The sequence below is a fragment of the Phocoena phocoena genome, chromosome 4, assembly GCF_963924675.1.
Source record: "Phocoena phocoena chromosome 4, mPhoPho1.1, whole genome shotgun sequence".
Lineage (NCBI taxonomy): Eukaryota > Metazoa > Chordata > Mammalia > Artiodactyla > Phocoenidae > Phocoena > Phocoena phocoena.
The window spans coordinates 76179711-76205842 of NC_089222.1; the positions used below are offsets into that span (position 1 = coordinate 76179711).

Below are 26132 nucleotides of genomic sequence, written 5' to 3' on the forward strand. Positions count from 1 at the left end.
GATATGGATAAAAGGTTAAAAAAATGCTACTTTAGAACAAGTAACAATATGAATGACGGCAGGGAATAACCAGGAAAAAGGACCAGCCCATTGAGAGCCTCAGAGTGGAAGGCAGTTACCACTAAGCCTGAGCCCAGAGAAAAGGAGATGAGATCAGAGGTGTGTGAGAGACCGAGGCACCGATGTGCAGGGGTAAACAGTATGGAGGTTCCTTTAAAAACTAAACACAGAGTTATCATATGATCCAGCAATCCCACTCCTGGGCGTATATCTGGAAAAGACGAAAACTCTAATTTGATAAGATACATGCACCCCAATGTTCATAGCAGCACTATTCACAACAGCCAAGACATGGAAGCAAACTAACGGTCCATTGACGGATGAATGGATAAAGAAGATGTGGTATATATATATATACACACACACACACACACACACACACACACACACACACATACACATACATACAGTGGAATACTACTCAGCCATAAAAGGAATGAAATAATGCCATTTGCAGCAACATGGATGGACACAGAGATTATCATACTAAGTGAAGTAAGACAGAGAAAGACAAATGCCATATGATGTCCCTTACATGTGGAATCTAAAATATGACACAAATGAACTTACTAATGAAACAGAAACAGACTCACATACATAGAAAACAAACTTATGGTTACCAAGGGGGAAAGGGGGTGGGGAAGGGATAAATTAGGAGTTTGGGATTAACAGATACACTTCTATATATAAATTAGATAAATGACAAGGATCCTGTATAGCACCGAAAACTGTATTCAGTATCTTGTAATAACCTATAATGGAAAAGAATCTGGAAAAGAATATGTATACCTGAAACTAACACAACACTGTAAATCAACTATACTTCAATAAAAAACCACACACACAAATAATCACCTTAAACAGTCTAGGATTGTTGAATTTAATCCATAATGTTTTTTTCTGCTCTAAGGATTTAATAAAAGATGTATGGAGAAATTGATAGGCTCTAATGAAATTCTCCCCAAGGAAAGAAGGGTCTATCATTTTAGATGCAAATCAAATTACTTTGTTCTAGATGAAGATCAGAAGGGGCTGGAGAATGAGAATTAGGGCTGGTGGGTTTCAAGTGGGGGGCTGGGGAGGAGGGCATAGGAGGAGAATGAACAGAAAGGACCTGGATTTCAGCACTGAGTAAGAGGAATTTTCCAACCATTAGAATTGTACCAAAATACAACAGGCTTCCTCTATAAGTAATGAGCTCCCCATCCCTGGGAGTGCTCAAGTAATGCTTGGCTGACCACCCAACAGAGACTTTTTTTTTTTTTGCGGTACGCGGACCTCTCACCGTTGTGGCCTCTCTCACTGCGGAGCACAGGCTCCGGACGCGCAGGCTCAGCGGCTATGGCTTACGGGCCCAGCCGCTCCGCGGCATGTGGGATCTTCGCAGACCAGGGCACGAACCTGTGTCCCTTGCATTGGCAGGTGGACTCTCAACCACTGCGCCACCAAGGAAGCCCCCAACAGAGACATTTTAAGAGGGGGTCCTATATTAGGGGAGAGAGTGAACCAGAAGACTTTCAGGGTGCTTTTCAATTCTACGATTCTAAGAGCCCATAAAATTCAATGTTCTGAAGTAAAATGAAATCTAATCAAGGACCACTTCTACTCAATTATAAAAAGAAAAATTTTAAATTCTAACCTGTTATAATTCTGAAAAATGACTAGGAGCTCCTTTTAGAGTCTCTACAAATACATCTCCATCTATCTTAAAACACACTTTTCTTCAAGAAGTGTCAGCCCTCAAGTTAATTACATTTCTCATTCAAATGTATTAATTTTTGGGTTTAGTTATTCTTATTCAATAGTGACTTTTAAAAACAACCTTACCACTATTTTTCATTGCAAACATACTATATTCAGTTATGTTACTCTTAAATAAAATTTTGTAGGCTAGCATGGAAACTTATTCCCATCCTCATCCATCACACTTTCACATATAATTTTGTCCTATGGGGTGGGGGGGTGAGTCCTGGATTTCAAAGTGGCTGCCTCACAGCTGGTCAATTACAGATGTGGTCCTCTGCAAATGGAGTAGGAGTGGAGACCAGCAAGCTGTAGTTTTAACACGTCACTTCATTCTTGAAAGGCAATGTTTGGGGACTATTCATCCTTCAATTTGTTTTCTCAGCTTCCCGTGGTACAGCCCCATGGGTGGCATTACGGAGTAAACGAAAACCGTGAGAGTTTAGTTGTTGACTAGTTGCTCCTAATGCAGAATTACACTGAAAAGCAAGAGAGACTTGTAGTAGACCCCCCAGAGTCGGTAGACAGGAGGAGCCTGTAAGTGTCTGCATTCGACAGCAGAGCAGATAGGAAAGGCACATTCTGGCCCCTGGAAGCAGAAAGTGCAGGGGGTTCCCATCCTGCAGTGAATCTGCTGGACAGGCTGGACCAGCTCCAGTGGTTGGCTGGCCCCTAGCAGAGCTGGACCCCATTCAGCCTGCTAGCCAGAGTGCTGCTCGGGGCCATTGTCCGCTCCAGCCAGGGACACCAGGCTTTTTCTAGCGGGCAAAGCACACACAGGATGAAATCTGTCTGCCGCTACTGCCCGTAGGGAAGGGAGCACAGGAGGTCAGAGGGGAGAGAGAGAGTGGGAAGGCAGTATGTGCTTCCGTGTGTACGGGGCTCACGCTCTCTCAACCTTCACCCAGCTAGACTGGTTAAATCCAAGGGAGTAGAGTCAGAGTGAAGGATAACAAACTAAAGTAGCTGTCTCAAACGCCTTCAGACTTGGGAGGTCATAGAGCATTGTGAAGAGAGACCTTGGGGAATGGACAGACCTGAGTTCAAATCTAGATCTACCACTAGTAAGCTATGGGCAAGTTACCTGATCTTTCTAAGACCTGGTTTCCTTGTCTGTAAAATGAGGAAAACATTAAAGCATGAACGCAGAACCTGGCCCGTAGTAAGACTCCATAAACGTCAGGTATTTTTACGAGTTGACGTCACACTTAATATAAGTCCACAGCATCACAGACTTGCCTAGCATCTTCAGGCTGTTGGCGGTACATGCCTCCAGAGCCCATTGTTCTCCACTGCTCCGTACCTTCACACCTTCCCCAGCCTGGGTAAGCTGTTCCTAAGGCCGTCTAGGTGATGACAGGAGCCCCCATAAGACAGAACTCCCTGTAAACAAGCCGGGGTCACCATGGGCACTGGCCCTCTCCTCCAGGACATCTGCCCCAGGGCTCACCTGGCCCTGGTTTAGTTTGGCTAAGCAAACAGGCATTTCCTTATAGCTTCTCCAGGTGCTCGGCTGGAGCCAGGGCAAAAACTGTACAGGAAAAGGAAAGGAACACAGGTATCCTATAGAGCTGGGTGGAGAAGAACCTAGACTGTTTTTTGGAACCTGGGGCAGAAGTACCCAGGACCAATGCTTTTTTAAAAAAAACATTTTTAAGGGTACAGTTCAGTGGCATTAAGTACATTCACAATGTTGTATTACCATCACCATCATCCATCTCCAAAACTTTTTTCGTCTTGCAAAACTGAAAATCTGTACCCGTTAAACACTAACTCCACATTCCTTCCCTTCCCCCAGCCCCTGGCAACCACTATTCCACTTTCTATGAATTTGACTGCTGTAGTTACCTCACATAGTGGAATCATACACTATTTGTCCTCTTGTGTCTGGCTTATTTCACCTAGCATAATATCTTCAAAGTTCATCCATGTTGTAGCATGTGTCAGATTTTCCTTCCTTTTTAAGACTATATAATATTCCATTATATGTATATACCACATTTTGTTTACCCATGCATCCCTTGGACACTTGGGTTGCTTCTACCTTTGCTATGAACGTGGGTGTACAAACAATACCTCTCTGAGTCCCTGCTTTCAATTCTTTGGGGTATACACCCAGCAGTGGAATTGCTGGATCATATGGTAATTCTATGGTTAATTTTTTGAGGAACCCCATACTGTTTTCCATAGCAATTCACCATTTTACTTTTCCACCAGCAGGGCACAAGGGTTCCAATTTCTTTATATCCTCACTAACACCTGTTATTTTCTATGGTTTGTGAAAAAAAAATAGCCTTCCTGATGGGTATTAAGTGGTTTCTCATTGCCATACTGACCTGCAGTTCCCTCATGATCAGTGATGTTGCCCATCTTTTCATGGGCTTATTGGCCATTTGTATACCTTCTTTGGAGAAATGTGTATTCAGGTCCTTCGTCCATTTTAAAATCTAATTGTTTTTTTGTTGTTGAACTGTAGGAGTTCTTTATATAACTGCATATTGCCCCCACCAATGGATCTTTAAGTCCCTCCTAAGCCTGACACTTCGGGGGTGGCAAACCCCTAAAGCCGTGACTCTCAGCCCATTAGAATTACCAAGGAACATAAAAAATACTGATGCCCAGGCCCTTGGAGGCTCTGAATTAATTGGTCTGGGGTGGTGTGTGAGGCATCAGTAATTTTGAGTCTCCTCCAGGTGGTTCTAAGATGCACCCAGAATTGATACCACCGCTACAAAATCTTTGTCCCTTGGGAGGTGCTGCCCTCGCCACTTACTGCTGAGAAGGTGAGAGGGGATTAGGAAGGGAATGACTAGGTCCACAGGGCCCAACCCCGGGGAGAAGCTCTACGATGTCAGGGGGGCATTAAAATAAGAGGAAAGGCAGGCTGCTCTACTTTGTCACACAGTTCCACCAAGAGTGCTGCCACAGACATATCAAGAGGAAACAAGCAACCACTGTCTCCTGAGAAAGCACAGGAGGGAAATACTGGAGAAAGGGCCTCCGGCCTCCAGGAAGCCCAGCAGGCAGCGTGTGTGGTGCAGGGCAAGGAGGCGGGAGCCCTGGGTCTCCTCCAGCTCTGCCACCAACTACCCCTGTGACTTTGGGGAAGTCACCTTGCTTTCCTGTGCCCGAAGGTGCCCCTACAAGAGAGGAAACTGGCCAGTGCAGTGGTTCTCAACCCTGCTGTCCCTTGGATTCACCTGAGGAGCATTTAAACAACTCTGGCTCACTCCGGAAATTCTGACCCCACTTGTTGTAGGTGGGGTCTGAGCCTTGTCATGTGGTAAAGCTTCCAGGGGATGCTAGGTGGCCAGGGCTGAGAGCCCCGCTCTAGTGGTTCTCCAAGTCCCCTCCTCGTGCTTGTAAGAAGCCATGATGGCGTCTGAGGCAGCTGGAAAGTTCTGTGACACACTCCCTGTGTTTTCTCTGACCTCTAGCTTGCACCCCGCATCCTCAGCTCCATTTTCAATGAACTCTCTGCTAACTCGCCTCCCTCTGCACGACTTACCCTGAATGCCCCCACGTCCCCAGCTGAGCCAGGCCAGGGAGGGATGCACCCAGCCAGACACCAGGGAGGCCAGACCTAGGGCAAGAAGCTTCTGGTCTCCCCTCGTAGCCAAGCCCTTCCTGACGGACCACCCCACACTTGGACATGAGTGACCAGTTAGCTTTTCCCAGCAAATAAATCGCTGTCCTCGCTTTTGTCTCTGGAGATGGGAGTTTTTAGTCATTTTGCTGAATAATCTATGGAAGTGATATAAAAACTGTAACTTGTCATGACACCTAGGATGTACTGAGTGTCAGGCACTGCTCTAAGTGTTTTGTATATCTTATTTCATTTCAGGTGCTCAATTCTAACCTCTTTGTGCCCACGTTTTCCCCACGGTCAGACTTCAAACAGAACCGTACTCCCGAGACCCCCTGCTTTTCCTTGCCTGGTCCCGCGAGTTTCTCTAGGGGCTACTTCAGAGGGCTGAGAGCTGCACCTACAATTACAGATGCCACACAACTTCCCACCACAGAGAAAAGGCGGAGAAGCGGGTGGCGGCTGAGCCGATAGAGGGGAGCACAGGTGCGTGTGGAGGGAGGAGAATCAGGTTTTAGTTGCCATTCTCCTGATGGAACCCCCGCCCCGCCCCCCGCGAGGCCCTTGCAGCACCAGAGGCAGGCAGCACCAGTGATGCAACCTGCTAGAGCCACCTCGTGGAGGAGAGGAGGAGGTCAGGCTTTTGAGATGGACCCGATGGAATTCCAGCAAGGAAAACATTTCACAAGGTAATTAGTCCATAGCATCAACAGGTCTCCGTGGCGACCCTTGTCGCTTCCTCCCAACAGAACCAGGTCCCTCCCTCTTCCCAGCCCATAAACACCTAGCGCAGGTCTGCATGGAAACCCTGATGCAGGTTATCTGACCAGTGACAAAAAGAAGCTCAGAACTAAGAGAACTCTGGGTCTGTCCCTCTCTGGGCCTGTTTCTTCCATGTAAAACAAGTGACTTCAAGGCCGCTGCCAGCCTGGACTTCTGAAGTCAGTGGCTGTCGTACTCGAGTGCATCAGAATTCCCTGGGGACTTGTTAAGACACAGACCGCAGCCACCCCCCCCCACCCCGCCGCCACCCCCGCCCCCTGCGTTTCTGGCCCAGAATGTCTGGAGTGGGTTCTGAGAATTGGCATTTCTAAAAGTTCCCAGGGGATGCTGATCCTGCCAGTCCAGAGACACCCCTCACACTGGAGATTCACTGTTTTCAGTGGTTCAGTCTGCCCGACTTGAGAAAAAGCGAATAAACAAGCATGTGGAAGGAACACAGAGCTTACATAAAACAGAAGCCAAGGCTCCAGTAATCTGTCAAAGGCACATAAATGAGTGTCTCAGGCCCTGGCAGGGCTGAGGGGAAGGTCAAACCTGACGCGGTTGTGCCGTGCGTTCCCTTGCAGTTTGCTCGGTTCTTTGTGAAACATGAGCATCTGGGTAGGGGTGAGGGGGCCGGGGAGCCTGCAGTAGCTGTGGAAGGGGCGGGGGTCAGAGGAGAAAGGAGGAGTCTAGGCTTTGGGCCATGGGTAGAAGAGGACTTTTCTGGAGGTTGGGTGATACAATGGGAGAGTTAGAAGAGACCTTAGGGGTCATCTAAGTCAACCTTCATTTTTAAGATGAAACTGACTCAGAAAGGTTAAATGACTTTTCCAAAGTCACATGGCCATTTCATAGCTCTTTCCCTTTAAGCTCGCAACCCACTTTCTTCACAAGTGGGTCCCAGAGAAATCCCACAAGGTCAGAACGGGTTCCTGAGACAAGTGAGTGCTATGATGCTCTTCTAACAAGCAGGCCACGTCCCCAGCACCCTCTGGTCCACATCCCTCCCCACCCCACCCCACCCCCGCCCCTACCTTTCACCAAGGGGAAGAAGCAGTCCATCTCCACGCTGCTTCGGGAGTGGGAGATGCACAGGGCGCTGCTGGGGACCAGGCCCTCCTGTGGGGGACTCCGTTCTGTGGTGCGGACCAGACACCAGCCCGGCCGTTCGCTCGGCCGCTCCAGCAGTTCCACTGTCTGTCCCACCTGGATGCTCAGCTCGCTGCTGTGGCCTGCGTTGAAGTCCTGGAGGACCACAGTCAGCTCACAGCCGCCAGAGAGCTTGGGGGTGGGGTGGGGGTAGAGTAAAACATGAAGGCGTGGGGGGAGGAGATGAAGGGGGAAGGTGCAAAGTATGCATGAGAACAGAGGAGAGGGGGAAGGAAAATAGAAAAGATGGGATTCAGGGTGCAGAGAAGGCAGAAGATGGGAAAGGGAGTTGGGAACAGAAAAGGAAACAAGAAAAAAACAAGAAATTAGCACAGTGCCATTCAATTACTCAGCTGTTCTCCCTGCGGCAACAGTCTAGAGCCTGCCCAGAATGGGGCTTTGCTTCTAATTCCTTCTTGTTCCAGTGGAGTTCTTTTCATTATTCCTTTACCAAGCTTCCAGCTAACTGTGTCCTCCAACCCCTTCCCCAGTAGTCCCTTTACTTCTTCCAAGGGCTCCGCCCCGTGCCCCACGCCTCCCTGCATATATTGGGAATAATGGAAGAGAAGACCTCCCTTCCTTCTCACCCCTGCAACCCTCCCCATCCCTACCCCAAGCTGGAGCCATCAGCATAAACAGGAGGCACTAGTGACATAAAAAAGAATGAGCCCTCAACTCAAAGGCAGAAGAAGAAGACTGTTTATCTGGAAGGGGAATAGAATTGTTTTACACTGGTTCAGCCACCGGGGACCAGGAGGAAGAGTGGGAAGATGGGCAGGGACGAAGGGGCACATCTTCCTTAGGAACCGTCCTTAGTGCTCCAGCTTGTCCTCCCTCCAGGCCTGGCACTGCTCCTGGGGCAGAGTCGATAAAACTGGGCAGAGAGACCCCGAGATAGGAACACCCTCTACTAGCTGAACACTCAGGCTTTCACTCTTACCACGAGAAACCATTAGTTATTCATTTGTCTTCCAGAACTCAGCATAAAGCCTCCCTCTTGGAAGAGCTGCTGCACTTAGGGGCAGGGTGACAAGGAGGGAAGGGGAAGAAAGGGAGGCCCAGGGGCCTGGATTGGCAGCCTGTTCCTAAGGTTTGGGGGAAAGCCCCCTACCACCTCCAGTAACTCGCTTTCAGTCTGCACATCTCTGATCTAAGCCCTCAGGGCCTGCGCTGTCTGCAGCAGCAGCCACAGTAATGCACTAGTCCAGATATGCTGGGTAGTTATTTGACTCGTGTTCAGGGAGGCTTCTGCTGAATATCAAGCACAGTGTAAGTAAGGACAGTGAGTAGGGAATCAACAAGCTCCGCATTCGGGACTGTGAGAATTTTCTATTAAAGGAAGCTGAATGTTACAGGGGGCTTGAAAAGGTTAACATGACGCGTCAGACTGACGGCTGCAATATGTATCATCACCGACCATAAAGCACGGAGCCCACTCTAAACACATTTCTACGGATGGGCACGGTACTGCCGTTGGGCTTACATCAAGAAGAGAAACTTTAGGACAGAAGGTGGGAGATGGAAGGACACAGAAGAAGAAATAAACATGGTTCTGGTTCATTTTTTTTTCCGTTTAACTTTCCTGGTCCCATTAAGTGCACAGACCCCACTACCCCACTCTCCTGGTGCTATCTTCCCTGAAGTGTCATTTAGAGAAGGGTGTCATGGGATGGGACTACCTCAAGTCTGAAGGGTGCTTTTACAGTGTGTAAAGTACCTTCACATACATTATCCGCTCCATCTCTACCTCTCGTATCAAGAAATTTAAGCTCAGAAATGTCCAGATCAGTGGTTGGAACATTGAGTGTTCATAACAATCGCACTCAATGGGAGGTTATTGAAAATGCAGACACTCTAGCTGGGCCCTCCCTTGCCCCGGCCCCCAATTACAGATTATGATTCAGGAGGCCTGGGTTAGGGTCCAGAAATGCATATTTTTAACAAGGAACCTCCCCTCCCCCTGAAACTCACGATTCTGAAAAGGGGGGTCCTTGGGATACTGTTTGAGAAACACTGCTAGATGGTTTCCCACAGTCACCCAGCAAGGCTTGAACCCAGACCTCGACTACAAATCCCATGTTCCTTAAACCACACACCACAGGGCAAATTACATATTTTCAGGTATGTTTGTGGTTGGAGAGGGTGGGAGCCATGTGGAGAGAAGAAGACATCAGTGGCTTGAGCTACTGAGCCTCTCAGTTTGCTTTAGGAGACCTCCATCAGGTCTCTTAAGCTTTTTGGATTGCAATTCTGTTCTTTTTTTTGGCTGTGTTGGGTCTTCGTTGCTGTGCGTGGGCTTTCTCTAGTTGCGGCAAATGGGGGCTACTCTTCGTTGTAGTACGCGGGCTTCTCATTGAGATGGCTTCTCTTGTTGCGGAGCACAGGCTCTTGGCGCGTGGGCTTCAGAAGTTGTGGGGTTTTTTTTGGCTCTAGAGTGCAGACTCAGTAGTTGTGGCGCAGGGGCTTATTTGCTCCGTGGCATGTGGGATCTTCCCGGGCCAGGGCTCGAACCCGTGTCCCCTGCATTGGCAGGCGGATTCTTAACCACTGCGCCACCAGGGAAGCCCTGGATTGCAATTCTTGATGCGTCTACACTACATATGAAAAACTGTATCACTGAAACACAAATTGCACTCTGATATTCTGTTTAACTTTTTTCTCAATTGCTGGTGGCATCCCACTAAGTTGATTCTGTTTTCTACGAATGAACGAATCTGTAGGGTGCTAGGCTAGATGACCACGAAATTTCCTTAACTCTGAGAAGCTCTGTTGCTGAGCTGTTATGCCTCCGTGGAGGTCTCCTCTGTGCCACCCTCAGGTACTCAGGTTCTTTCCCGGGGCCAAAGGTGCACAGGGCCCGAGATGTAACCTGCAGCCTTTTCAGGGCCGGATGTGGCCCTCCGCAGACTGCGGAGGCAAAGCAGAGAGGGCCTGAGGTTCTGGCTGCAAAGAGCTCGGCGGGTTCCCAGACACAAGGTTCCCCGCCCCCTGGGGCAAGGTACAGCCAGACCCAGCCATGGGCAGGTAGGGGGCCAGGGTTGGTTGGGGTAGGAGAGCATAGAGCCAGGCTGTGTGCTTGTACAATTCAAAGATCCAGGTCCTGGAGAGAAGCCTGGAAACACCACGAGGTGCTGCTGTCAGGCTGCCCCATCCAGAGACACAGGAGGAAGTGGAAGGTGACGGATGGGCATTTCTGTGGTGCTCAAGCTCTAGATACAGCCAAACCCATTATGAGTCAAATAAAGGGTGGATGTCCTGGTTCCTCACCTCATGGGCTTGGTCATAGAGATTACTACTCGGGGTCCCCACCCAGTGGCAATAAGGGAATTCCAAAGAGTGGCAGTCGAGGGGATTAGGAGAAATGGATGAGGCAATGGTCAGGCATGGCTGCCCCCCGAACAATCCCTTATCCTCTCCCCAGAGCAACGGGGAAGTTTTAGGGTACATGGGGGACTTGGGCTTCACACTTGAGAAACACTGCTTCAGAGAGCCCACAATAGAAACAGTACTGGGAAGTTCTAAGAGTCCCTGCTGCTAGGGGACGGGTCAAGGGCAGAGGGGCCAAGAGATCTTTGAGGAATCTTGGCACACTTGAGGCTTTTCCTAGCAATCCTCAAAGTAATTCATTCAGACTTCGCGCTTTACGTCTTCTGAACTGCGATGCGTCCCACCACCTACTGAACGTTAATTACACAGAATGTGCCCCTCATTAACCAATAAACCCAAATCCCTCACAAATCCTGAACTAGCAGTTGCATAGAAAAGTACACGTGTTTCTTTCTTCCTTCTGTCCGATTCTGGCGTGTGTCTCACAGAGCCCCAGGACCATTATTTTCTCTCCTTCCTCTTCCCATTTTCAAAGGACCAGTGGGTGTGTCCCCACCCTCACGGCTTCTCATGGCCTTTGTAGTGAGTGCCACCTTCAGAAGTTCCCACCTCCCTCCCTGAGCTAAATCTCTGGTCCCAGGAATTTAAATAGGTTTATCCAAACAGCCTGTTGTAGAAAATGCTGCAAAGAACATTTCTTGCTTTCACCGAATTCTTTTCTTCTCCATAGCCATTTAAGAACTGTTTTCATGTCCTCCTTTGCAAATCTTTACGTTTTAATTGTATGTTTCTCGGCATATTCATTTTCTAATTTTCCCTTTTAGGCCTGCGGATTATTTTTCACATCTGGCTTCATTTTCAACACTCCCTTGGCAGAGATGTGACCCCTTTTGTGCTTTCCCAACGAAAAAAGCTGCCGTATATTACCTGTCTCTCAGCTGTTCCCCTGTTGACTAACCACGGAGACATGGATGGAGCTGGAAAACCACTGCCCATTTACCCTCTTTGCCTCCCTGCTGGGCCTGTCTTTTGGCCACTGGACCCCTCCCTGTAGAGCCTTTCACAGCTGAGGCAGCACGGAAGCCCCTCCATCTTAACACTTTCTCTCTCTGTCTGGCAATGGCTATCCCTCCCACATACTGACTTAAAGACGTGTTAATTGCTTGAATAGCTGCTTCCTCCTGCTTTCCCCTAACCAGCCTCCACTCCTACCTCTCTGATGCATCTTTCCTCCCCTCCCCTTGCCCCATCCTCCCATTTCATGGCTCTAAACTTCGACCACTGTCATAACTTCCTCAGTACTCCTGGCCCCTCTTCCCTGCTTTAACTACCTGCTCTCCACCCTGCTGCCAGCCATCTGTCCGCAAATCCTGTGTTATCTCGGCCTCACCCTTCTTCACCTGCAGGCTTCACTCTGAAATGACTCCACGTAGATCTGTCATCAGGCAACTTCCTGACTTTCCCGGCACTTCAGATGCCCTGCTCTCCACTGAGATGAGTTACGTTCGTCCTCAAAGAAGACAAAGCTACTACGATCAGGTCCTCTCTCTATTTCTCAAGAGAAGAGCAAGCCTTGTGGTGTAGACCCTTTTTACCGACTGAAATGTAAGCACTTGACTTTTCTCTCCATTAGCAGAGTCGCTGCTTTCTCTAAGATGACCCCTCAGTAGCCTATTTTCTGTCTTTTCACGATGTACGTTGGGTCTTTTCTATAAGCTCGTTGGTTACGCTCTCAATGAACAACATTCCCATTTGATGGGTGTCCTTAGCCCCATCTCTCACCACCACGGAGGTCAGAGGTGACTCGGGCACCAGGAAGGGCTATCATGCCCTGTTCAAAACTCCGAGGCCGCATCGTGGTTTTGGATGGATACTTAACTTCCAAACATTGATCCTATTCCAGATTCTAAGACCAAACTTATTCCTGCTAGAGGAATGTTGGGAGCCTTGACCTTATAGCACAGACTCAGCACGGGGTCAGGTATGTTGGAGTCTTCTCTGATTGTACCCCAGTTTCTTGTAATCTCCCATCTTTCTCCCTTCACAGTGACCGCCCAGCCCCCAGTGAGTCCCAGTCTGGCCTTGGCATGAGTCTTTGGGTGAGGCCTGCTGACCTCTTTGATGCTAATTGCCACTTGGATCTCCTCCCATTGCCCCTGAGTCATCATCTGATTCTTTCGCTTCCTTTCCCAGTCTCCCTCCTTTCTGGGTCCAGCCTTTCTTGGTGGAGCCTGTTCCACTCTTGCCCAGTCCCTGGGTGACATCGTCCTCCACCCACTGCGAGGCTTCCCAGAGGGCAGCTTAAGGAGCACCTGTCCCTCAAGTTCCTCCCACTCCTCAGTGACAGCCGTGTGGCCCTCTTTCCAGCGTGCACAGTGCTATACGCCAGAGGAGACTTCATAACCACCCCTGGTTCTTGCTCATATTCGCCAGAAACTGTTGCTTTCACGTAGGTCCATTTTTGCTCGGTTACTATTTGGAGATTAACTGAACCTCCTTCTTGTATAAACAGTGTGAGCTAGATCACCCCTGTGAGCTTCCCCGTGGTACAGAGGAAGAACGTGATCACTCCCTGCGGGGTTTCCAGTGACATTCAGAAACACAGGACTGTACCCCTCCCCACTCTTGTCATTCCAGGCCCTCAGCTTCTGTGTGCTCTGGTAACCTGATTCTCCCAAGGCAGTACAGCCTAGTGGTAAGGCACATACTCTGGAGCCCCCCGCCAGCTGTGTGACCAGGGGCAAGTTATTTAACCTCTTGGTCTCAGTTTGCTCATCTGTAGCATGGGGATAAATCACAGTACCTAGTTCATAGGTTGCTATGAGGATTAAATGAGATAACACCTTTACAGTATCAAATGAGATAATACTTTAAAATACTTTTAAAGCACTTAGGACAGTGCCTTGAGCAGAGTTAGCTCTCTAAATGTTTAAAAATAAATTCCAGAGGTATTAATTAATTATTTAAATTTGAAGGGAAAGTTAGGAGTAGAGAAGAAATGGAAAAAATTTGATGGTACATTTGCCTGGAAACAGACTGTACCAGATGTATATATGTATTAATTATGTCATAAATTATTATGTAAATGAATCTTTTTTTCCCCTTTCAAAAATCTTAATGGAGTCTTGCCCTAACCCTGGCCAACTAGAAGAACTGACCCTATCTGTCTAGGGAAGGTGACACGGACACCTTTAAGCGTTCCCCAAGTCAGCACGTGCTTTTCCTATTAAAAATAAGGGAATGGTGGGACCCCAGACCCCTTTACGGAAAATGAGGATTCACCACTTCCTGTTCATTCTGCACTGCTTTCCATGAACCTTCCATCTGAAGAAGCTCTCCTTTCCCATGAATCTAACTGGGCACAGTACCTGCCACCTGACTCTACTGCTACCTGTGATCATCAGCTCCTGACACAGCCTCGCCAAGCACTAGGATCTGATGCTCCAACAGATAGGGAATCACGCTCAGGAGTGCCCGTCAGGTAAGTCAGACTTCCTCTCCTGGCTGCCTGGGCTCCGACTCCCACATCTAATTCTTCCGCGACGCTTAGGCAGTGCCAGGCATAGAGTTCTGTGAACTAACGTCTACATGTGAATGGCAACGCAGGAGGCCAGGGCTGGCCCGGAAAAATGTGAGGTTGGAAGGTGTCTACTTGCTGCGGTTGAAAGGACACAAAGAAGGCCTGCTAACTCCTGTTCAAAACTGTCATTGTCTCCCCCAACACCCCCTGTGCCTGCTGCCAATACCTGGAATCCCACCATCAGAGATTAATCTCATTTCATTAAGTAATGTCCCTTTCCACAAAACGCCTCAAAGCAGAGTGTGTTTATGACTCCCTTCCAAGTAAAATGATGAGAAGCAGTATATGGGTAGCAGGCTGCAGTACGCATATGGCTTTAAGCACGAAGATGTTCATAACAGCATTTTTTAATGAGAAAAACTTCACAACTACAACATTGAAAAGCCCCTAAAACTAGAATATAAAAATCTAACAGGAAGGAAATGGTTACGTTATTATGATACATCCACTAGGTGAATGCTTAATCGTGCAGCTTTGTAATAGCTTACAAATTGCTGATCACATACAAAGTAAAAAAGAAAAAAGGACGGGAGGAAAGGTGCTTATACGACTATGTAAAGAACATCAACAACTTAACAACGCTAGTCGTAGGAAACTAATGAGAAGGAAATTCATCAAAATGTTAAGTTTTGGTTGGGACCTTCAAGATGGCGGAAGAGTAAGATGTGGAGATCACCCTCCTCCCCACAAATACATCAGAAATACATCTACATGTGGAACAACTCCTACAGAACACCTACTGGACGCTGGCAGAAGACCTCAGACTTCCCAAGAGGCAAGAAACTCCCCACGTATCTGGGTAGGGCAAAAGAAAAAAGAAAAAACAGAGACAAAAGGATAGGGACGGGACCTGCACCTCTGGGAGGGAGCTGTGAAGGAGGAAAGGTTTCCACACACTAGGAAGCCCCTTCGCGGGTGGAGACTGCGGGTGGCGGAAGCTTTGGGGCCGTGGAGGAGACCGCAGCCACAGGGTGCAGAGGGCAAAGTGGAGAGATGCCCGCACAGATGAACGGTGCTGACCGGCACTCACTAGCCCGAGAGGCTTGTCTGCTCACCTGCTGGGGCGGGCAGGGCTGGGAGCTGAGGCTTGGGCTTCGGGGGTCAGATCCCAGGGAGAGGACTGGGGTTGGCCGTGTGAACACAGCCTGAAGGGGTTAGTGCGCCACAGCTAGCTGGGAGGGAGGCCAGGAAAAAGTCTGGACCTGCCGAAGAGGCAAGAGTCCATTGTTTCGGGGTGCGCAAGGAGAGGGGATTCAGAGCACTGCCTAAACGAGCTCCAGAGACGGGCGCGAGCCGCGGCTATCAGTGCGGACCCCAGAGACGGGCATGAGACACTAAGGCTGCTGCTGCCGCCACCAAGAAGCCTGTGTGCAAGCACAGGTCACTATCCACACCTGTCCTGCCAGGAGCCTGTGCAGCCCGCCTCTGCCAGGGTCCCGTGATCCAGGGACAACTTCCACGGGAGAATGCATGGCATGCCTCAGGCTGGTGCAATGTCATGCTGGGCTCTGCCGCCGCAGGCTCCCCCCACATCCGTACCCCTCCCTCCCCCTGGCCTGAGTGAGCCAGAGCCCCCGAATCAGCTGCTCCTTTAACCCCGTCCTGTATGAGTGAAGAACAGATGCCCTCCAGCGACCTACACGCAGAGGCAGGGCCAAATCCAAAGCTGAACCCCGGGAGCTGTGCGAACAAAGAAGAGAAAGGGAAATTTCTCTCAGCAGCCTCAGAAGCAGCGGATTAAATCTCCACAGTTAACCTGATGTACCCCGCATCTGTGGAATACCTGAATAGACAACGAACCATCCCAAATTGAGGAGGTGGACTTTGGGAGCAATGATATGTATGTATTTTTCCTTTTTCTCTTTTTGTGAGTGTGTATGTGTATGCTTCTCTGTGAGATTTTGTCTGTATAGCTTTTTTTTACCATTTGTCCTAGGGTTCTGTCTGTCTGTATTTTTGTTTTTTGTTTTGTTTTCTTTTTTGTGTTTTTGGTTTGGTTGCTCTCTTCTTTCTTTCTCTTTTTTATTTTTAATACTTATTTTTTATTTTAATAACTTTATTTTCTTCCTTCCTTTCTTCCTTCCTTCCTCCCTCCCTCCCTCCCTCCTTCCCTCCCTCCCTCCCTCTCCCTCCCCCCCCCCCCTCTCTCTCTCTCTCTCTCTCTCTCTCTCTCTTTCTTTCTTTCTTTTTTTCTTTCTTTCTCCCTTTTCTTCTGAGCCATGTGGCTGACAGGGTCCTGGTGCTCTGGCTGGGTGTTAGGCCTGTGCCTCTGAGGTGTGAGAGCCAAGTTCAGGACACTGGTCCACCAGAGACCTCCTGGATCCACATAATATCAAACAGTGAAAGTTCTCCCAGAGATCTCCATCTCAACGCTAATACCCAGCTCCACTCGACAACCAGCAAGCTACAGTGCTGGACACCTTCTGCCAAACAACTAGCAAGACAGGAAAGCAACCCCACCCATTAGCAGAGAGGCTGCCTAAAATCATAAAAAAAGTCACAGACACCTCAAAACACACCACCAGACGTGGTCCTGCCCACCAGAAAGACAAGATCCAGCCTCATCCACCAGAGCACAGGCACTAGTCCCCTCCACCAGGAAGCCTACACAACCCACTGAACCAACCTTAGCCACTGGGGACAGACACCAAAAACAACAGGAACTACTAGCCTGCAGCCTGCAAAAAGGAGACCCCAAACACAGTAACTTAAGCAAAATGAGAAGACAAACACACAGCAGATGAAGGAGCAAGGTAAAAACCCACCAGACCAAACAAATGAAGAGGAAATAGGTAGTCTACTTGAAAAAGAATTCAGAGCAATGATAGTAAAAATGATCCAAAATCTTGGAAATAGAATGGAGAAAATACAAGAAACATTTAACAAGGACCTAGAAGAACTAAAGAGCAAACAAACAGTGATGAACAACACAATAAGTGAAACTAAAAATTCTCTAGAAGGAATCAATAGCAGAATAACTGAGGCGGAAGAACAGATAAGTGACCTGGAAGATAAAATAGTGGAAATAACTACTGCAGAGCAGAATAAAGAAAAAAGAATGAAAAGAACTGAGGACAGTCTCAGAGACCTCTGGGACAACATGAAACGCACCAACATTCGAATTATAGGGGTCCCAGAAGAAGAAGAGAAAAAGAAAGGGACTGAGAAAATATTTGAAGAGATTATAGCTGAAAACTTCCCTAACATGGGAAAGGAAACAGTTAATCAACTCCAGGAAGCTCAGAGTCCCATACAGGATAAATCCAAGGAGAAACACACCGAGACACATATTAATCAAACTATCAAAAATTAAATAAAAGAAAAAGTACTAAAAGCAGCAAGGGAAAAACAACAAATAACATACAAGGGAATCCCCATAAGGTTAACAGCTGATCTTCCAGAAGAAACTCTGCAAGTCAGAAGGGAGTGGCAGGACATATTTAAAGTGATGAAAGGGAAAAACCTACAACCAAGATAACTCTACCCAGCAAGGATCTCATTCACAATCGATGGAGAAATTAAAACATTTACAGACAAGCAAAAGCTAAGAGAATTCAGAACCACCAAACCAGCTTTACAAGAAATGCTAAAGGAACTTCTCTAGGCAGGAAACATAAAAGAAGGAAAAGACCTACAATAAAAAACCCAAAACAATTAAGAAAATGGTAATAGGAACATACATATTGATAATTACCTTAAATGTAAATGGATTAAATGCTCCAACCAAAAGACATAGACTGGCTGAATGGATATAAAAACAAGACCCATATATATGCTGTCTACAAGAGACCCACTTCAGACCTAGGGACACATACAGACTGAAAGTGAGGGGATGGAAAAAGATATTCCATGCAAATGGAAATTAAAAGAAAACTGGAGTAGCAATTCTCATATCAGACAAAATAGACTTTAAAATAAAGACTATTACAAGAGACAAAGAAGGACACTACATAATGATCAAGGGATCAATCCAAGAAGAAGATATTTCAATTGTAAATATTTATGCAACCAACATAGGAGCACCTCAGTACATAAGGCAAATGCTAACAGCCATGAAAGGGGAAATCTACAGTAACACAATCATAGTAGGGGACTTTAACACCCCACTTTCACCAATGGACAGATCATATAAAATGAAAATAAATAAGGAAACACAAGCTTTAAATGATATATTAAACAAGATGGACTTAATTGATATTTATAGGACATTCCATCCAAAAACAACAGAATACACTTTCTTCTCAAGTGCTCATGGAACATTCTCCAGGATAGATCATATCCTGGGTCACAAATCAAGCCTTGGTAAATTTAAGAAAACTGAAATCATATCAAGTATCTTTTCCAACCACAACACTATGAGACTAGATATCAATTACCAGAAAAAAAACTGTAAAAAATACAAACACATGGAGGCTAAACAATATACTACTAAATAACCAAGCGATCACGGAAGAAATCAAAAAATACTTAGAAACAAATGACAATGAAAACACGATGACCCAAAACCTATGGGATGCAGCAAAAGCAGTTCTAAGAGGGAAGTTTATAGCAATACAATCCTACCTCAAGAAATAAGAAACATCTCAAATAAACAACCTAACCTTACACCTAAAGCAATTAGAGAAAGAAGAACAAAAACCCCCCAAAGTTAGCAGAAGGAAAGAAATCATAAAGATCAGATCAGAAATAAATGAAAAAGAAGTGAAGGAAACGATAGCAAAGGTCAATAAAACTAAAAGCTGGTTCTTTGAGAAGATAAATAAAACAGATAAACCATTAGCCAGACTCATCAAGAAGAATAGGGAGAAGACTCTAATCAATAGAATTAGAAATGAAAAAGGAGAAGTAACACTGACACTGCAGAAATACAAAGGATCATGAGAGATTACGACAAGCAACTATACGCCAATAAAATGGACAAGCTGGAAGAAATGGACAAATTCTTAGAAAAGCACAACCTTCTGAGACTGAACCAGGAAGAAATAGAAAATATAAACAGACCAATCACAAGCACTGAAATTGAGACTGTGATTAAAAATCTTCCAACAAACAAAAGCTCAGGACCAGATGGCTTCACAGGAGAATTCTATCAAACATTTAGAGAAGAGTTAACACCTAGCCTTCTCAAACTCTTCCAAAATATAGTAGAGGGAGGAACACTCCCAAACTCATTCTACGAGGCCACCATCACCCTGATACCAAAACCAGATAAAGACGTCACAAAGAAAGAAAACTACAGACCAATATCACTGATGAACATAGGTGCAAAAATCCTCAACAAAATACTGGCAAACAGAATCCAACAGCATATTAAAAGGATCATACACCATGATCAAGTGGGGTTTATCGCAGGAATGCAAGGATTCTTCAATATATGCAAATAAATCAAGGTGATACACCATATTAACAAATTGAAGGATAAAAACCATATGATCATCTCAATAGATGCAGAAAAAGCTTTTGACAAAATTCAACATCCACTTATGATAAAAACTCTCCAGAAAGTGGGCATAGAGGGAACATAGTTTTGGAAGTTTTAGCCACAGCAATCAGAGAAGAAAAAGAAATAAAAGGAAACCAAGTCGGAAAAGAAGAAGTAAAGCTGTCACTGTTTGCAGATGACATGATATTATACATAGAGAATCCTAAAGATGCCACCGGAAAACTACTAGAGCTAATCAATGAATTTGGTAAAGTAGCAGGATACAAAATTAATGCACAGAAATCTCTGGCATTCGTATACACTAATGATGAAAAATCTGAAACAGAAATTAAGGAAACACTCCCATTTACCATTGCAACAAAAAGAGTAAAATACCTAGAAATAAACCTACCTAAGGAGACAAAAGATCTGTATGCAGAAAACTATAGGACACTGATGAAAGAAATTAAAGATGATACCAACAGATGGAGAGATATACCATGTTCTTGGATTGGAAGAATCAGTATTGTGAAAATGACTATAGTACCCAAAGCAATCTACAGATTCAATGCAATCCCTATCAAATTACCAGTGGCAATTTTTACATAACTAGAACAAAAAGTCTTAAAATTTCTATGGAGACACAAAAGACCCCAAATAGCCAAAGCAGTCCTGAGGGAAAAAAACAGAGCTGGAGGAATCAGACTCCCTGACTTCGGACTATACTACAAAGCTACAGTAATCAAGACAATATGGTACTGGCACAAAAACAGAAATATAGATCAATGGAACAGGATAGAAAGTCCAGAGATAAACCTATGCACCTATGGTCAACTAATCTATGACAAAGGAGGCAAGGATATACAATGGAGAAAAGACAGCCTCTTCAAGAAGTGGTGCTGGGAAAATCGGACAGCTACATGTAAAAGAATGAAATTAGAACATACCTTAACACCATACACTAAAATAAACTCAAATGGATTAAAGACCTAAATGTAAGGCCAGACACTATAAAACTCTTAGAGGAAAATATATTCAGAACACTGAATGATATAAATCACAGCAAGATCCTTTTTGACCTACCTCCTAGAGAAATGGAAATAAAAACAAAAATAAACAAATGGGACCTAATGAAACTTAAAAGCTTTTGCACAGCAAAGGAAACCATAAACAAGATGAAAAGACAACCCTCAGAATGGGAAAAAATATTTGCAAACGAATCAACTGACAAAGGATTAATCTCCAAAATTTACAAGCCGCTCATGGAGCTCAATATCAAAAAAACAAACAACCCAATCCAAAAATGGGCAGAAGACCTAAATAGACATTTCTCCAAAGAAGATATAGATTGCCAACAAACACATGAAAGAATGCTCAACATCACTAATCATTAGAGAAATGCAAATCAAAACTACAATGAGGTATCATCTCACACCAGTCAGAATGGCCATCTTCAAAAAATCTACAAACAATAAATGCTGGAGAGGGTGTGGAGAAAAGGGAACCCTCTTGCACTGTTGGTGGGAACGTAAATTGATACAGCCACTATGGAGAACAATATGCAGGTTCCTTAAAAAACTAAAAATAGAACTACCATATGACCCAGCAATCCCACTTATTGGGCATATACCCTGAGAAAACCATAATTCAAAAAGAGTCATACACCACAATGTTCATTGCAGCGCTATTTACAAGAGCCAGGACATGGAAGCAACCTAAGTGTCCATTGACAGATGAATGGATAAAGAAGATGTGGCACATATATACAATAGAATATTACTCGGCCATAAAAAGAAACGAAACTGAGTTATTTGTAGTGAGGTGGATGGACCTAGAATCTGTCATACAGAGTGAAGTAAGTCAGAAAGAGAAAAACAAATACTGTATGCTAACACATATATGGAATCTAAACGAAAAGAGAAATGGGTATGAAGAACCTAGGGGCAAGACAGGAATAAAGACCCAGATGTAGAGAATGGACTTGAGGACATGGGGAGGGGAAAGGGTGAGCTGGGATGAAGTGAGAGAGTGGCAAGGACTTATATATACTACTGAACGTAAGATAGATAGCTAGTGGGAAGCAGCCATATAGCACAGGGAGATCAGCTCAGTGCTTTGTGACCACCTAGAGGAATGGGATAGGGAGGTGGGAGGGAGGAGATATGGGGATATATGTATATGTATAGCTGAGTCACTTTGTTATAGAGCAGAAACTAATGTACCATTGTGAAGCAATTATACTCCAATAAAGATGTTAAAAAAATAAATTAAAAAAAAAGATTGGCTTTGTTGGATGGGGAACTCTCTGTAATTTTCCCCTCCTTTCTAATTTCCAGTATTACCCAATATTTCCTACCCAGAAGTTACTTTATAATGAAAGTAACAAAAACAACAATAACAACCTGTAAGACAAGTTAACAGCGTAACGGGAGAAAAACAAAACAAAACAAATATTCCAAGGAGGTAGAATACTTTTCAGGGAAAAAAGGGATCATGGATGGATGGATAGTTCCCAGTTTTGCTCCAGGACCACCACATGAGCTTTGGGAAAGTGGAAAGTTGCTGCTGATGCCTCAGTGCAGGGCTTCAAAATGTGTCCCTGTAAACCTTTGTCTCTGTACTCCTGTGAAAACCAGATGACCTCTCCTGAAACCAAGTCCCTTTACTGGAGTTTAGTGCTCTGTTTTTATCTTGAGTTAAAATTTTGAGACAGAGGTGTGAAGTCATGTCTGGGCATTGAGGAAGTCATGTCTGGGCCTCAGGAAGTGAAACACCAGGCGGCATGGAGGGTAGGAGTACAGGTGGGACTAAAGAGGGAAGATGGATTGAAAGTCTGGAAAGTCTAGAAAGGGAGCAGACCTAGTCCCCCTTCTACCCAATGTGCTGTGGAGCTCTGGGCCATCGTCAACGTGCACGTCCACAGCCCACGGAACCGCCAGGTCCAAATGAGTCTGCAGCTGATGAGTTGCTTTATCTTCGTTCGCTGGAGCTGGGGCTGCAGCTGAGGAGCTGTTTGGTTTAGTTGTTTCCCATGGTGCTGAGATGGAGGGCAGAACCACAGAGGGACACAGACGGGGCCTGTTGTCAGTATCAGTCTCATGAACTGCACAGTAATTAACAGTGGGAAGCATGCAGGGGCAGGATTCGGGAGGCCTTGGTGCTAGTGTGACATTGGGAAAATCCCTTCCCTGATTTTCAGCTGAATTTCCTCGTTCTTAAGATGAGGAGATTGGACTTCAGGGCCCCTTGCTTTCTACGAATGGAGCAGTTTCTACATTTACTCTTTAACACACAGCCCTATTTAATTTTCTTGAGCGCCTATCATTACTGCGTTGTCCTGTTCGTTAACTTATTGGTTGTTACATCACACATCAGAATGTAAGATTCAGGAAGGGGTGCAAGATCCAGGAGCATTCTCTGTCTTGCTTACGGTTGCATCTCCTGAGTCTAGAGGGATGCCTGGTACACGGGAGCTGATCAATAAATACCTCTTGAATGCACGAGTGAATAAACGTAGCTGAGATGTCTAGTTACAACGCCTGAGAGGTCTCTCTCATTGGCTACCCACCTATTCCTGTCACTGTCTTCCAACCCCACAGTTTATGTTCTGGGACCCTTTTCAAAAAAATTATCTTGCCCTTTAATTATTTGGCCATATCTCCACTAATTCCTAAAGCTGACAAAAACAACATAAGGGGAGAAGTTATAAATCCAGAAGCACAAAGAAATGGGAGGTAATAGTAGATAAGAGAAGTCAACATTTTTTTAAAATAACAGAACATAACGGCCAGAGTGGCATCTGACTCGGTATGATGGAGACAGTGAGATGCCAGTTCCCTCCAATTAGCCCTGCATGACGATCCTCAGGAAGCCTCAGGAAGTGAAACACCAGGCAGCATGGAGGGTAGGAGTACAGGTGGGACTAAAGAGGGAAGATGGATTGAAAGTCTGGAAAGTCTGGAAAGGGAGCAGACCTAGTCTCCCTTCTACCCAATGTACACTTTCCTGAAAAACTGAAATCCACTGAACATCTACATACAGACTAAGACTAGGAGATGACCACATTCGTGTCCCTCTTGGCTCCCAGGATACTGGCAGTCAAATATAAACATTTTAGGCAGATTTGAGGCTCTTTCATGGGAGAAACCAAAAAGATGTACAGAAACTCAAATACTGACAGTTGGAGATCCCTCCCCCCAAAGCTGGAGTGCTCTGCCAGATGACCAACAGTGAAGCCTTCCAGTCACCAAGCTCCTTCCATTACAAAGAATATCTGGTCAGCTTTCTTGGTGCCTTAAGATTCAGCAAGGATCACCAGACTTTTCAGAAAAGTCTCTCTGACAGAGACCAAACTAGGCAAACAAAGAGGACCGGGAAGTCGGAGGGAACAAAATGCAGGCAGGACAATAAAACTTCAACAACACTATAATATCCTCACAGAGATAAGAGAGGATATTCTATCCATGAAAAAAGAACAAGCTGCTACAGAAAGGGGAAAACTTACAGGATGAGCAAGAGCTCTTAGAAACTAAAAATATGGTTGAAAGGAAACATTTCACACACGGGTTGGAGATCTAGTCAGATTTTCCAGAAAGCAGAATAAGAACACCAATAGAGGGAAATAAGGGAAAATATAAGAAAAGTAGAGAATCAATCTAACAAGCTTTAGATAGAATGGAAAAGAATAAATTGTAAAGAAAAACTCCCAGGACTGAAAGGCATGAATTGCTAAATTGATACAATGTTCTAAGTGCTTGCTGTAATCAATTTAAAAAAGACCCACTCTAAAGTACAGCACTGGAAGGTAATGGCAGTAAAAAGGGCGTTCTAAAAGCTTTCTGAGAGGAAGAAAAAAAAGTCAGGTAAAACCCAACAAATCAAGAATCATAATGACAGCAGATTGCAGCAACATTAAACATAAAAGAAAATGGAGCAATTTCCTCAAAATTCTGAGTGAGAATTATTTCTGACCTAGAATTCTATGCCCAAACCATCAGCAAGACAAGGGTATACTAAAAGCATTTTCAGACTTTAAAGACTCAAAAGTTTGCCTCAACAAGCATTCAGTGAGTATTCTGATTCCCATTTGTTGTTTTCCCAATTTTCCTTTCATTCTCTTTATTTTCTGTTTCTCTTAAAGTGATACACCTTTGATATACACAAAATAAAATGAATTCCTTCATTCCCTTTAAAAAAAAATGAATTAATAGGTAGACAGATTGAGAAATGCCTGAACCACAAAATGGTTTTTGATTTTAGCAAAGCGTTCACCCAAGACTTACGTGATAACCTTTTAGCCAAAACAACGAAATGTGGGCTGAGATGATGATGGAACTGTTATGTGGATTCATGGCCTATTAGAGGTGAAAGGAATCTGGGGGTTCACCTGATCCAATCCTCCCATTTTACAATTGAGAAAAATAAATCCCCCAAAGAGAAAGGGACTTATCTAAGGAAGATAGTGTCTGGAAGACAGTGGATACTCAATAAACATTTGTTGCTTGAATGAGTGCATTAGTAAGTAAATGAGTTAAATCAGAGATTCTTCAACCCTTTTAACTCATACATGGAAAAACTGAGGATCTCAGACTAGTTGGTCGCAGGGCCAAGACCAGACTCAGGTTTTCAAATTTAGGCTCAGTACACTTTTCACTAAACTTTGCTGGATTAATGATTGCATCGCTCTAGGAGGATACACAAGGCTCTAAGTCCATGCTCCTACCTAACGCATTGATATATGGAAGCGATGTCACTGTGGGAGGATGGCTTTCAAATCCACGCCGCAGAGGACACAGAGCTGGGAGAGGCCGCTAGGATTACAGATCACAGGAGCCCAGGGCCTTCGTGGGCTTCTCGCTGGCCTCCTACTCAAGGCAGGGCCCTTTTGAAGATATCCTGCTGTCTGCTTTATGACACTGTTTCCTGCTGGTGGAGAGCTGTGGTTTTAAGAACATTTTCCTTGCATTTGTAATTTCCATCCACGATTCTCAGTCTGCCTTCTAGGGTAGTATAGAAGAAATCTTTCTTCCACAGAGCTTCACATAGGTAAGACTAGATCAAGGATTTCTTAAGTCTTCTTTTTTCCAAACATTCCTTCCAATGGCTCTAGAATGTGTGGTTTCCAATATTTTCTTCATATTCTTCTGGATAAACTTCAGTATGTCACTGACCCTCCTAACAGGGGGCCCCTAGAACTGAACCCAACCCCTTAGGTGGAGTCTTCAGCACAGACTAAGGCATGTGCTCACTTCCCAGGAGTAGCTGCTATACTTCTATCTATGTGGTCTGAGAGTCTCTTAGTTAAGTCAAGCTGTTGGCATCTACTAAGCAGTATCTACTGCAAAGCCCAATCTGACTCACAGAGTCTTCTCAGGCCCGCTCCTTCCCTTTCTTTACTTGGGGGCTCTGAGGCTTTTAACTCAGAGAATTTTCTTTTTATCTTCATTAAATGAGATTTTCTAGCAAAGGCCATAGTGTTCTTGACTCTCTCATCTGTCACA

The 26132-nt window shown here is 45.3% G+C and overlaps 1 protein-coding gene across 2 annotated transcripts in view; it reads right to left on the minus strand.

Annotated features, from left to right (window-relative positions):
* Positions 1-26132, minus strand: part of KALRN (kalirin RhoGEF kinase) — a 640054-nt gene that overhangs the window by 121712 nt on the left and 492210 nt on the right. For both annotated transcript variants that reach the window (XM_065877078.1, XM_065877079.1), the window contains exon 34: positions 7189-7435. In XM_065877078.1, the coding sequence (XP_065733150.1) occupies positions 7189-7435 (247 nt within the window). The remainder of the gene's footprint in view (positions 1-7188; positions 7436-26132) is intronic.